We start from the raw sequence: 12,874 nt of genomic DNA, 5'->3' as shown, positions 1-12,874 counted from the left end.
TTGTTGAAGGAATCTGAGACCAAAGATTTTCATTGCTTTAGTGGAATTGACAAATGACAAATAAAGAACCTTGAACCAAATCCAGCTTAAAACCACAAATGACTTATTCATGATTGTTGTTTCTAATCCCTCATTTGATTTTAATGTGTACTCCATAATGGATGTGGCCATGGATCTAGGCAGCATCGCTTTAAATTTAGAACATGGCTTCAGCTTCCTGCCACATGTGGGAGCAGAGCACATATAGATCAGCTTGTAATGATGAGAAGTATCCGGTACGATAAACATTTATTTTCCCCGAACACTGTGAATGCTACTAAAGCACCGTGATAAGGTAATATATCAACAGCCAGTGAAGAACCTAATTAAGGCGGGTTGTCTATCAACTTAATGTTTCTCTCTCACTTCACTGCCAGCTACACGAGGGTTGTAAATGTGTCTTTCCTGCATTAACAGATAAGCTCCGTGCTGCAGCAGAGGAATGGGGTTCGGTATCTAATCAAATGATAAAACTTCAGGTACAATAACGTCGTCATGAGTGACAGCCATATTTTACAGTGAGTGTCACCAACACACATCGGTATTTGTTGACAATGGATGATGATAAACCTCCCCCGAGTGAAATACCAAGGTTTTAGGGAGTCCCCTGTATCAACAGACTGTAAGATCATCAACTACTGACAGGCAGTAAAATATATATCTTATGTGTACAGTGTGATTTCAGTTTTTAATGAAACCATCACAACGCCGGGAAATGTTCCTCTTCTTCTACTCCAGAAAATAAGAGAAACTCTCCGTTCCTCAGCTCAGTTTTTCTTCCCTCTTGAGAGAAGAGACTTGATGTAGCAATCAAAAGCTGAAAAAGATGTTTCTTCATTCAACTGCTGGAACAAGCAGATACAGAATGGATTGTGCAACACAAAGATGTAACTAAGAATAGAAATCACTTCTCAGATGATGTTGTTTATATGCAACTGTGATGCAGAGATGAATCATTTTACAGAAAGAAAGAAAGAAAGAAAGAAAGAAAGAAAGAAAAAAAGAAAATGAACAGACAAAGAGGAGAGAGAACATGAAAGAAGCAGAGAAAGACAGGAAGGATGAAAAGAAAGGAAGACAGGATAGAAGAGAACAGAATAAGGAGAAACAATTTAATTAAAGGAAGAAGAGTCAGAACTTAGAGGAAAGAAGTAGAGAGAGATAGACGGAAGGGAGGGAGGAAGGAAGGAAGGAAGAAAGGAAGAAAGGAAGAATGGAAGAAAGAAAGAAAGAAAGACAGGACAGAAAAGGACAGAATGTACTTCAATAAAGTAAAACAAAAAAATAAAAAATAAAAAAATGAAGAAAATGCAGAATAAGGAGAAACATAATGTACTTGAATGAAGAAGAGAGTGAACTAACATGAAATAAGAGAGGGGGGAAGAAATGATTGGAAGAAAAGAATGGCAGGACAGAAAAACAGAAGAAAACAATAAAATAGAGAAAGAATATACCTTGAAAAAGTACAAGAAAGAAAGAAAGAAAGCAACAAAAGGACAGGAAAACGAAAGAAAACAGAATAAAGAGAAACATGATTTACTTGAAGGAATAGGAGACAGAACTAACATTAAAACAAGAAAGACAGGACAGAAAAACAGACGATAACAATAAACCATAGAAAGAATATACCTTGAAAAAGTACAAGAAAGAAAGAAAGAAAGCATGAAAAGGACAGGAAAACAAAAGAAAAGAGATGAAGGACATTATCCTGAAAGAAAGGAGTGACGAAAGTGCCCCTAAATGAAGGAGATGAGACAAAGTGACTCAGGTTTGTTTCACATTGCTGTTTTAGTGCGAGTGATAAAGCTGTGGACTCCCCGTGAACATTGTATTAACCTCTGAACACTGGAATGAAGTTCCCAGTTGGTGGTTCATTGCAATCCGCTGGCACATGTTCTTTATTGATAGAAGACAGAAACGGAGGAGCGGAGGTGAAGAGGCTAGTGAAATAAACATTTCTCCTCCTGAGACAACTTTCTGTTGTTTGATTTGTCATGTGGACACCGACCATGCTGAGAAATGAAGGACTCTTATTGACCTTGTGTTGTTATTGTGTCTTTTTAACTTCCTGCAAGTGGGAATGTGTTGTATTGCAGCCTGTTCGCACAAAAAGGTGTAGATATGCCACGATAGTGCGCAAGGCGTTTAGCGTGCAATAAGTACGCCTTTCTTGATTTCTGTCTGTCAATTGTATGCCATGTATCCTGTACTGACTGCAATGTAAATGCGTCCGCTTTTATTTTTATCTTTTATTTTTATTTAACCTTTATTTAACCAGGTTAGTCCCAATGAGATTAAGAACCTCTTTTCCAAAGGAGATTTTGCCAAGACAGTCAGCAGCAAGAACACAAAGTTGCAGACAGACACAAATAGAGACAAAATACAATTCACAAACACTAAAAGCACTAAACATTTCCATTAAAAGAGAACTATCTTAAAACAAATGGGGGGACAAAATGAACTTTTATGGGAGTCAGCTGCACAACAAGCGAGCTAAAAACATTAGCATGGCATAGAGTCTCCTTCTAAAGCCTTCATTCTAGATTTAAATAGTTTAATGATACCAGCTCCTTGATTTTCAGGTCATTTTGGAGCAAATTCCAGGATGAGGGTGTAGAATATGCAAAAGCCTTTTCCCCAATTTTTGTCCGAGCTTTTTTGACAGAGAGCACAAAGAAGTCCTGTGAGTTTAAATGCTACGATAAGAGTTAGTGACGTAGTATAAAAAGGAAAAAAGACCACTTATGGTGGATGGGCCTAACAAACACCAGACAAAAATCCAATTTCGAGACAGTTGTTGACGGGTGTTTTGTTTTTATAGTAACGTTAGTGACGTTTGTCACATGTTTTTTTGTTGACGTTTGTGACGTGTTTTCGGTAGTTGTGTTATGTTGTTTCCGTACATTTTTTACTTAGTTTACTAATCTATTTTAAGCCCAACCATGCCATTTTCCCTTACCCTAACTAAGTGGTTTTCTTGGCTAAACCTAACTGCGGATGTTTGCGTGGCGTACAAATGACACGCAAAAAGGCTAAAATGCGTCCTCATGACACGCAGAATGTGAGTGTAATTTTGCAGTATTTATACGCCTTCCTGTAAGACCAGGTTGTGAATTGTGATTATCTTTATCTTAATTTTTTTTCAAACATCTGATCAGTTTTATAATCTAACATACAGCGTGAAGGACTGAAGGAGCTCTGGGTTCAGCTGAGCACAATATCTGATCTAATTTATGATTCTCGGAGGACTGAAACCCTCTGACTCTCTGGCCTTGCCCTCCTCTCACCACAGTGACAGTAGCTGCTCTTAAAGGCCAAACTCTTTGTGCAAATTCCTCACACTACTTTGCATTAGATCCTGCGTGAGACAAATGTCATTGGTGCACGCGGGTGTTGCAAAGAGTTAGTGAATGGGTCAGAATGTGGATCTGCATGACTGCACGAGCACATCTTTCTGAAGTGGGCATGTGATTCAAATATGTATGATCAGTGTCGGGAGACGACAGCACAAGAAGTGCCATTTTCAAACTGCAAATCAAAATGTTTTTAGCCATGTTAGTGGTGTGGTTCTATGGATGGTAATTCTGTCTTTAGTCCAGACTGAAATTTCTCAACAACTACTGAATGCATTGTAATGAAATTGTGTACAGACATTCATATTCCCCTCAGGATGAATCCTACTGACGTGGTGATCCTCTGACTTTTCGTCTAGCGCCATCATGAGGTTCCCATTTGTGGTTTTGAGTGAAATATCTATACAATGTAACAACTATTGGATTGATTGCCACAATATTTTGGATGCGAAAATGCTGGAGGGATTAAATCAGCCTGCATTATTCTACCATTTAACATTATAAATCATAACTTGACCGTGACTTCTGTCATTTTAATCAGAAACAAATACATAATTTATTAATTCAAACCACACAATGCTGTAAAAGTGGGAACATCAGAGAGTACCAAGCTAACAGAGATCAGCACGGTGGTGGCTTACCATCAGCAGACTGATCGTCTTTAGCGGCCCCCCGTTGGCCCGTTGTCGGCATGCCATTCAGAATATAAACATGAGGATTTAATGGAGACTTATAAAATAGTAATTGATTTCATGAAGCAGAGGATTGTGGGTTTTACTCTCTGTTTTTTTCTGTCAGTTTGTTGTTGGAGCAGCTGACAACAGAGCAGAGGATGTCAAGCGGTCTCAGGTTGAACTTTGCACTCTGGACTAAATTTCACTGAAGACTGAAGTTTTGTAGATTATAAACTTTATTATAATTCGATGACTATATTTTCAACATGTAACACATCAACGTATTCTCATACAAGAATCATATGATATCTTACGAGAAAGTTATTTCTCGTTTTTCGTTCATTTTCCTACGAGTGTCCAGCGACAAGTGTCAATTTACGCTCGTTATTGGATACAGTCTTCAAAATAAAATTCCATCTACACAGAAAACAACTTCTTTGGGTTTAGGCAAGACAACTACTTAGTTAGGCTCAAGAAAGGATCGTGGTTTCGCTTAAAATAACTAAGTACGTAACTTACGTGACAAAATAAATCAACGTTGGCTGATTTCACACGGGACACGAACGCCAGTCTCTTGGGCAAAAGTCTGTTTTTTTTTTACCCACCCATCCCCCCCAACCTCCTCCCTATGTGTCATTTGCCGCTATGTATATTTCCTTGTTTACGTAAATTACACACAAATTGATTTTGTGGGATATTCCTGATTTACAGTGCATTACTTTTCATAGGTATAGCTACGGACAGTTTATGAGATCAGCCTGATCAAGTTCTACAGGATTTCCTTGACAGATTTCTGAGCAAAAACAGTTCAAAAATTAAATCCTATACAGATGTTATAACGTGTATAGTGTGTACGTAGGTTTAAAACTGCCAAGCCATTGCAGTAATGGAGGGTTAGGGTTAGGTCTAGAGTGCAATATCCATCATGCATGTGAAGTCAGAAATGATGAATTCATCATACTGATCAAGACGTTTAGAGTCTTCATTACAAGTTGTCAACTCTAGATATGTAATAAGACCTATAATTTACAATGATTATGCACTCAACTGCGTGCTGGCAAATGAGGCATGCTCAGAAAAGAAAAGTAAAAAAAAAAACCTGCATACTTTCTTCGTGCAGTTGAGTGACATTTATTGAAACTTGCGATGTCACAGCCTGGAGCTCCCACAGCCTTTTTCCTCACACTTTTAGGACGGCTGTGTGCAGAAATGTCAGACAGCTCTCTTTCTTCTTTAGGTTCTTCGATTGCAGTAACTTTTATTTCAACCTTTAGGACAAACGCTTGGAAGAACCTTTTAAAAATGTTTATTGAACATTAAAGTCACTGACAAGAAAAACAAATGAACAAATACCACATCTTTTACTTTATGTCCCACCAGCTCTTAGAAATAAAGGTGCTATCTAGAACCATGTTGGGTTCTTTGGCTTGTTCCCATTGGAGAACCCATTTTGGTCCCTGATAGAACCTTTTATAAAGGTTCCAACTGGATCCCTTTCAGAGGGTTATACCTAGAACCCAACATAAGGGGTTACACTTACGTATAACCATCTGCGAAAAGTTTAATCGAGAACCCCCTATGAGAGGTTCTACAGAGAACCCTTCTATAGTGTAATGGTTCCATCCAGAACCCTCTTTGGAGGTTCTATCCAGAACCTTTCCACCTTTTAAGGGTGCCAACAAGAACCCAGAGGGGGTTCTACCGATGATCCTTTTATATTCCAAGGGTTTCATCTCGAACCCACCCAGTGTTCTGGCCTGAGGAAAAGGAACTTTCAGTTATTTTTCGCAGCCACGAGGGGTTGCTCTTTATTTTTACTAAAGGCTTTATCTCTTGTCCTTTGACCCTGGTGGCCGTCTTTGTTTTTCGTCTTTGTTGGAACTGTCTAGTCAGCATCTACATCCATCTTCTTTTGGTATCATTTTTAGAAGCATTGTCTGTAAGCACTGCTTTTATAAGATGCCCATATTTACATCAATGTTTATATTTTGTGTGGATGGCTAAATTAAACCATGTTTTTTATGTGTTATGCACTACTCATTGTTCACAATGTAACCAGTTCTGTTAATGGCTTCCCGCTAACTATATTAATAGCCAGATATATCATATAGGCTTTATGAGGCATATGATAGGCATGATGGAAATGTACATTAATGAGGCTTATCTCATTCATTGTTTCTTTTATTTCTTTTTTCATTTCAGTTTTACTCCATTCTCATGTTGTCAATAATAACGGTGGTGCACAATAAATCCATCATTTATTGACTACAGTGTGTTGAAGAGTTATCTGTCTGTCTAGTTAAGGAAGGGGGCTCTTTGATGAGGGCAGAACACCCAGGGTTCCTAATGAAGAACTCTTTTGATGTAAAGCATTCTTAACGGAACCTTTAGTTCTTGAGAAGCAAATGGTTCTTGGTCAAACTTTAGCCCTTCACGAAGAACCCTTTTGGAACCCTCATTGCTAAGTGCAATGAGGTGAGATGGTCTGTGATTCACTGTATTTACTGTATTTGTTTTGTGTCTACTCAGGTGGAATCTGTATCGCTCAGTCACTGAAGATCCCCCACGACCACAAACCCTCCGACTTTGATAAAATCATCCGTCTGCTGCTGGACACTCGGTACGCCAGGGCAGTCATCCTGTTTGCCTCTGATGAGGATATCAGGTAAATAATCCACTTTATCAAACACCATTGAGTTTGAATTATAGGTATAATGTTGACAGGTATAGGCTAAAGCTTGGATGATGAAACTGAATTGTTTGACTGTGCAACGTAATTAGACAGGACAAAGTATATTTGCCAAGAAATGTGAATACAACTTTGACCATATAATTCACCTTATTATTTACTTTTTTGTTTTGCTTTTTGCTGCAGTGCTTCATTAACTCTAGTCTACTAACTTTACTCGGTACCTGTGGTTAGAAAACCACACTAAGACAAGACAATGGCTTTATCCCAAAGTCCACACTCAAAGATTCACTATGAGGGTTTAGGGCTGTGCCACTGTCAAATCGTCAAGTCCTTGAGGGCTCTCTCTCACAGACATTTAGAGCCCTTTATGAACACTTAACATAAGTCCACATTCCTGCAGACTTTGTCTGAGGGAATTGCCTTCAATTTATAGAGTTGTCACATTAAAACAGGGTTAACACGGTTACCAGGGGAAGCCCGTAGGCGTAAAAAAAACAAAACATAAACAAGAAGGATGGCACACGGGTGTTCAGCCAGTCATATTTAAAATGAAACAGAAACATTAACATTAAAGATTTAAAATGGAACATAAAAAACACATGAAATCAGCGTAATGCAAGCATTAGATTATATTACACATCTGGTTTATTCATCAACCACTTCTTTTAATTTTGCTGAATGAATTTTGACAAAAACAAGTAAATTGATTTTTCGACAGTTTGGGTAAATTTGGGTAAATCGGATTGGGCCAATGGCTTGTTTTGTTCCAGTGTTAATGTTATTGTATTATATTACTGTTGGGTTTACCCAAACTAAAATATGGTTGTGACTAACATGTCACAATTTGTTATTGATTGTTGATATTATGTGTATCCTTTGCACACTGTTTTGTGTGACTAAAAATAGATTTGCGGCATTTTTAAGGTAAAACTTGAGGATCTTTTGTCTAACACAGAGTCAAAACAACCCCTTTGTACTCGATGAAGTTGACCCTGTATTGTGTCACTGCTATATTGACCTCAACCCGGTCTCACAGGAAGGCGTATAAATACTACAACATTCAACGGACATTCCACATGTCATGAGTATGCATTTTAGCATTTACGTGTGTCATTTATATGCCACGCAAATGTCTGCAACCACTAACTTAGGTTCAAGCAAAAAAAAAACATTACAAGTAGGGTAATGGAAAATGTCATGGTTGGGCTTAAAATAAGTAAGTAAACTATGTAAAACAAGTACAGAAACAACTACGGAAAACACCTCACAAACGTCAACAAAAACAGAGTGACAAACGTTACTAACGTAACTTACAAAACAAAACAGAGGTCAACCACCGTCTCGAAAACACGGGTCTCCTGGTTAAAAGTGCGGTGTTTGTCTGTCTTGCTTTTCATACTATATCACTAACTCTAATCATAGAATATATATGTTACATTGCAGTCAGTACTGGATACATGGCGTACAAATGACATGCAGAAATCAAGAAAGGCGTACTTATTGCACGTGAAACATCTTGAGCAATATCTTGGCATTTATACGCCTTTTCTTGCGAATAGGCTGATCGACCTACTGTAGACACAAAGGTTTTTTTTGTGTGAAACATTGATTAAAATCTCAGATAAATGTTCAGTACCATGATTAAAACTTCCTGTGAATTTGTAAAGGCTGCCTGCATGTGACTCAGTGATGCTGTGTGTTTGGATCCAGGGGTATCCTGAATGCCAGTAAGCGAGCGGACCAGGTCGGTCACTTCCTGTGGATCGGCTCAGACAGCTGGGGGGCCAAGAACAGTCCCATCCACCAGCTGGAGGACGCTGCTGTGGGAGCCGTCACTATCCTGCCAAAGAGAGCCACCATCAGCGGTAGGTTCAATTACAAATCTTTTATATTCATGTCACCTAATTGGTCACCTGTATGAATATGTCAAAATGTGCTTATTCTTTCCTTCCTTTCTTGGTTGCTTGCACACTTTCATGTTCTCATCTCGGGAGCTGACTGACTGAGCAGAACGCTCAATCAGTTAGAACATTCACTCTTTCCCATTTTGTGGTTTCCAAAGACAAATCTTCGCACATCCCCTGTGATCTTTGGCTCCCCAGCTGGCCCGGACCCCAGATTGGGAAGCGCTGCTTTTAGGTGCCAAAGACTATAGTGAAAAGAGATTTACAGAATACTGTCTTTCTGTTTGACTCTTGTGTGAGAGACGACACTGACATCATAAAGATGTATAAAATGTAGATCAGAGAAAACATAACTTATGTTTCGGCTGTATTCTAGTATACACAGAATGTTCCTGTCTGCCGTATTCATACTAATGACCGCCTTTAGATTAAGATGCATCTGTAGCACAGCACTGTTTAGTAACTACAGACACCTCGGAGCGCGGCTGTCATATCAAACAAAGATTGTTGACAAGGATATAAAACTGACTTTGTTGTGGCAATTCAGTTAAAATGAAGATTTTCACTTCAAATAAAACATGAGTGCTTTGTTCTTTTTTTCTTGATACACAACAGTGAGGAGCTTAATGGGAAGCAGCCAAAATCAGATTTTCTTTTCACGAATCAAAATCCTCCTGCACACGTTTAAAAGCCTCGCTAATCGTGTTGCCAATGTTTTGTTGTTACATCAATTTCTGCCCTTTTCCTCGCCTCGGAAACATATTTCACAGACATGCGGTGCACTTTCAGAAACACAAGGCCTGCCAGGAGCAGCTCAGTGTGTAACCTTGGATCTGCCGTCGGTGGTGCACTAATAAACATTGTTCCCTTCGATGTGCTCTGTGATACCCTCGTTTTTGACAAGTGATTGATGGAAATGGGCATTTTCTGGGCATAAAGACAGTGGGAGAAAATACTGGGCCGTGACGGGCAGTCTGGGTAACTCATGTATAAAGGCAGCAGACCCATTCCATCAGAGTGTGTAAGACAAAACAGAAAGGTGAGCGGGAGATGAAGTGTGCCTTTATGATGAGAGTCATGACCAGATTAACTTGCTGCAGGGCCACCATCAACTCCTCCCACTCTCTGCGTAGTTTGTCTTTGCTAGAACATTACCTGGCCACAAAGGTTGTGTGGTAAATTGATTAAATGCAGTTTAATGTATCAATGTGCACCATGTCAGCACAAAACTGTAATAAAGAAGGTCTTAAAATTAGATTTTGATACAACGATCCTCCTCAAGACGGCCCTTTAAGATCAGAACTTACGATATTGTGCTGCACATTTCCTTTTTGTTTCCTTTAGTTTCATTGTTGCAGTCAGTCTTTGGTGGAGGTTTTGTCTGCAGACATTTCAATTAGAGGTTGACCGATTATTAGTTTTGGCCCATTGATTGGCTCCGATAGGATGTTTTACAAACTATCGTTAGAAGTAGGGGTTATTTTAACCCAAACTGATCTTTTTAACTTCTTTAGGCTTTGTAAGAAGTTACTTAACAAACACAGTTTTTTTTAACCCAAACTGATTTTTTTAACTTACGTAGACTACGTGAGAAGTTACGTAACAAACAAAGGTCTTTTGACCCAAACTGATCTTTTTAACTTACTTAGACTACGTAAGAAGTTGCGTGACAAATAATCCGTTTAACCCTGATGTTTTCTTTCCAATACCTAACCAAGTATATTTGTTGCCTAAACCCAACAAAGTAGTTTTATTGCCTAAACATAATGTTAAATTGCTTAAAGTAACAACGTAGTTTTGTTGCCTAATCCTAACAAAGTAGTTTTAATACCTAAACCTTGCGTTAAATTATTTAAGCTAACAACATTGTTTTGTTGCCTAAACCTAAATTGTTTCCCTGGTTGCAACATTACATTTTTTAACACAATACAAACCACCACCATTCAATAAAGGTCGTGGTCATTTCATGTATTTCTGGGAAATCATGTTGTACAGGACAGTATCTGTGGCAGTACATTTATTTCTATTGTTTCAATTTGGTTTGACATGTCTTGCGGTAATACAACCCAGAAAGGTTGACTTTAATTGTCTTAACAACAGAAACATAGTTACTTTGGTACATTTGGGAAATGTCTTTGTGCTACACATTTTAAACAAACAGTAAGCCTTGAGACTTCAGGGCCCTGGGGCAGTCTGATATCACAGCTACATGTCACTGGCTTGCTTCTGCATGTTCAGACCATACTGTCACTTGGTGTCATAACTGGTTGTCAGTGTGTAATAACGATGCAGATGTGAAGAAGTCTGGGTGCCTGCAACAGGTTAGTATGGAAATGTATGCAGTGAGAGGAAGGACAAACTCTTCATTTATCCAGACCTCATTTTTCTCTGCACACTCTCCCTCTATGTTAGTTTTTCTTGGCTTCACTAATCATAGTGTGTGATTTGACATACATTTCAATATGGGGAGCAAGGAACAAAACATTAAATCTAGTCTGTTTTTTATCAGGCTGTGATTATAGATAGTTCAAAATCTATTCTCAAATCTACTGTGAGTTTTTTTTTGGTTTTGATCCAGACTGCAAATGTCACATTCCCTTTCATTGTCTTCTCAGACCTCTGAAAATATATGTTTGTCATGTAAATGCAAATTGGAGCAGCCTGTCTGAACACAGCCATGGTACAGTAGCTGTTAATTGCTGAGACTGAATCCAAGAGAGAGAGCGAGGGAAAGATGGAAAATATGAGTTTGGAGGATGAAAGTCTGATGGAAGAACATGGGGAAAACAAAAGAGAGACAGAGGAAAGACAAAGGAGCAAAAATCCAGGAAGAAGAAGAAGAAGGAGATAGCCAGAGATGAGGAGAAGCAGGTGGATAATGAGTTGAAGATGAGGCAGGATGAAGGCTGCAGGCTGTGGGAAGTTTTCCCCCGTGGCAGATGATCCCTGCTGAGTCAGAGGCCTCCAGCTGAGATGGATCCACTTCCCAGAGTCAATTATGCCCTCTAATTCACAAATCTCCAGCTTTTAATATCAGGCTGCTGAGAAACTACTAAACCAATGGACTGTATACAACAACAAAGAATGAATTAACACATTATTATATAGTGGCATTTTTATAAAACGTTGGAAAACATACATAAACATACTGAGTTGTTCTGGTTCTGGGGTATTAGCCCTCTTATACCACGTAAAGAAGCAAGATGCCACAATAATTTGCTCATAAGTAGTTTTGATCACGCTTTTCTGTACATCTACAGGAGCTACACATGAAGGGGTTCACAAGGCTGAGATTTGAGTTGTTAAAGGACCAGTGTGTAACATTATGGGGGATCTATTGACAGAAATGCAATATAATATTAATAAGTATGTTTTCTTCAGTGTATGATCACCTAAAACTAAGAATTATTGTGTTTTTGTTACTTTAAAATGAGCCATTTATATCTACATACAGTACAGAGCGGGTCCTCTTCACGGAGCCGGCCGACATGTTTATACAGTGGCCCAGATCGGAAAAAAACACTGTGTTAACTTTTCCTGCTTGGGCCGGAGTCGATAACATTACTCGCTCCGGAGTTAACCCGAATTACTCCACTCAGCCGCCAGGAAACAAGACACGGGAGACCTCTGTTGGTCTTGAGGAGCTGCAGCATTTATTTCTGCACAAACTGCAACTTCCACTGAACATTCACTTGATATCCTCAGAGCTAAACTAACTGTCTTCTGCTCTACAGCAAACAATCGCCGCCACTCTCTTTCTTTTACTACACTGCTCACTTCACGTACACACACTCTACACACTAACTATGCTATTCTCCAAATGACCTCCACTACTCTTACAACAACTGGCTCTACAGAGGGCCATTTGCGTTTTCTCGTCAGCCACCGTAGTTCTCCTACACGCTTGGCACATGGAAGAGGTTGCAATCTGCAACCTCACCGCTAGATGCCGCCAGATGTTACAAAATGTACCTTTAAATCCCACACTGATCGGTATTAGGTCGATTCTGGCATATTTTAATATTGGCTAAAATAAAGTCATCCAATCCTGTTATTGTTGCAGTGCTGCTCTCCTTTACGAGAGTGCAGCATTTCACTGCATATGAGAGTAAAATATTTAGTGTGTGCATGTTTCTTTTGTGAGAAATGAGAAATAAGATGTTAATCAGTGAGGCCCAGACACACCATGCTGACATCAAACAACTAGCAGCG

General features: G+C 39.0%; 1 protein-coding gene across 3 annotated transcripts in view; it reads left to right on the top strand.

Annotated features, from left to right (window-relative positions):
- grm7 (glutamate metabotropic receptor 7) overlaps nt 1-12,874 on the top strand; it is a 335,453-nt gene that overhangs the window by 169,070 nt on the left and 153,509 nt on the right. For all 3 annotated transcript variants that reach the window (XM_074636571.1, XM_074636580.1, XM_074636586.1), the window contains exons 3-4: nt 6,596-6,731; nt 8,469-8,623. In XM_074636571.1, coding sequence (XP_074492672.1) covers nt 6,596-6,731; nt 8,469-8,623 — 291 coding nt within the window. The remainder of the gene's footprint in view (nt 1-6,595; nt 6,732-8,468; nt 8,624-12,874) is intronic.

This window comes from Sebastes fasciatus, chromosome 1 (genome assembly GCF_043250625.1).
Source record: "Sebastes fasciatus isolate fSebFas1 chromosome 1, fSebFas1.pri, whole genome shotgun sequence".
Taxonomy (NCBI): Eukaryota; Metazoa; Chordata; class Actinopteri; order Perciformes; family Sebastidae; genus Sebastes; species Sebastes fasciatus.
Note: the sequence above shows the minus strand (reverse complement) of the source record. Positions and strands in the feature narration are given on the sequence as shown.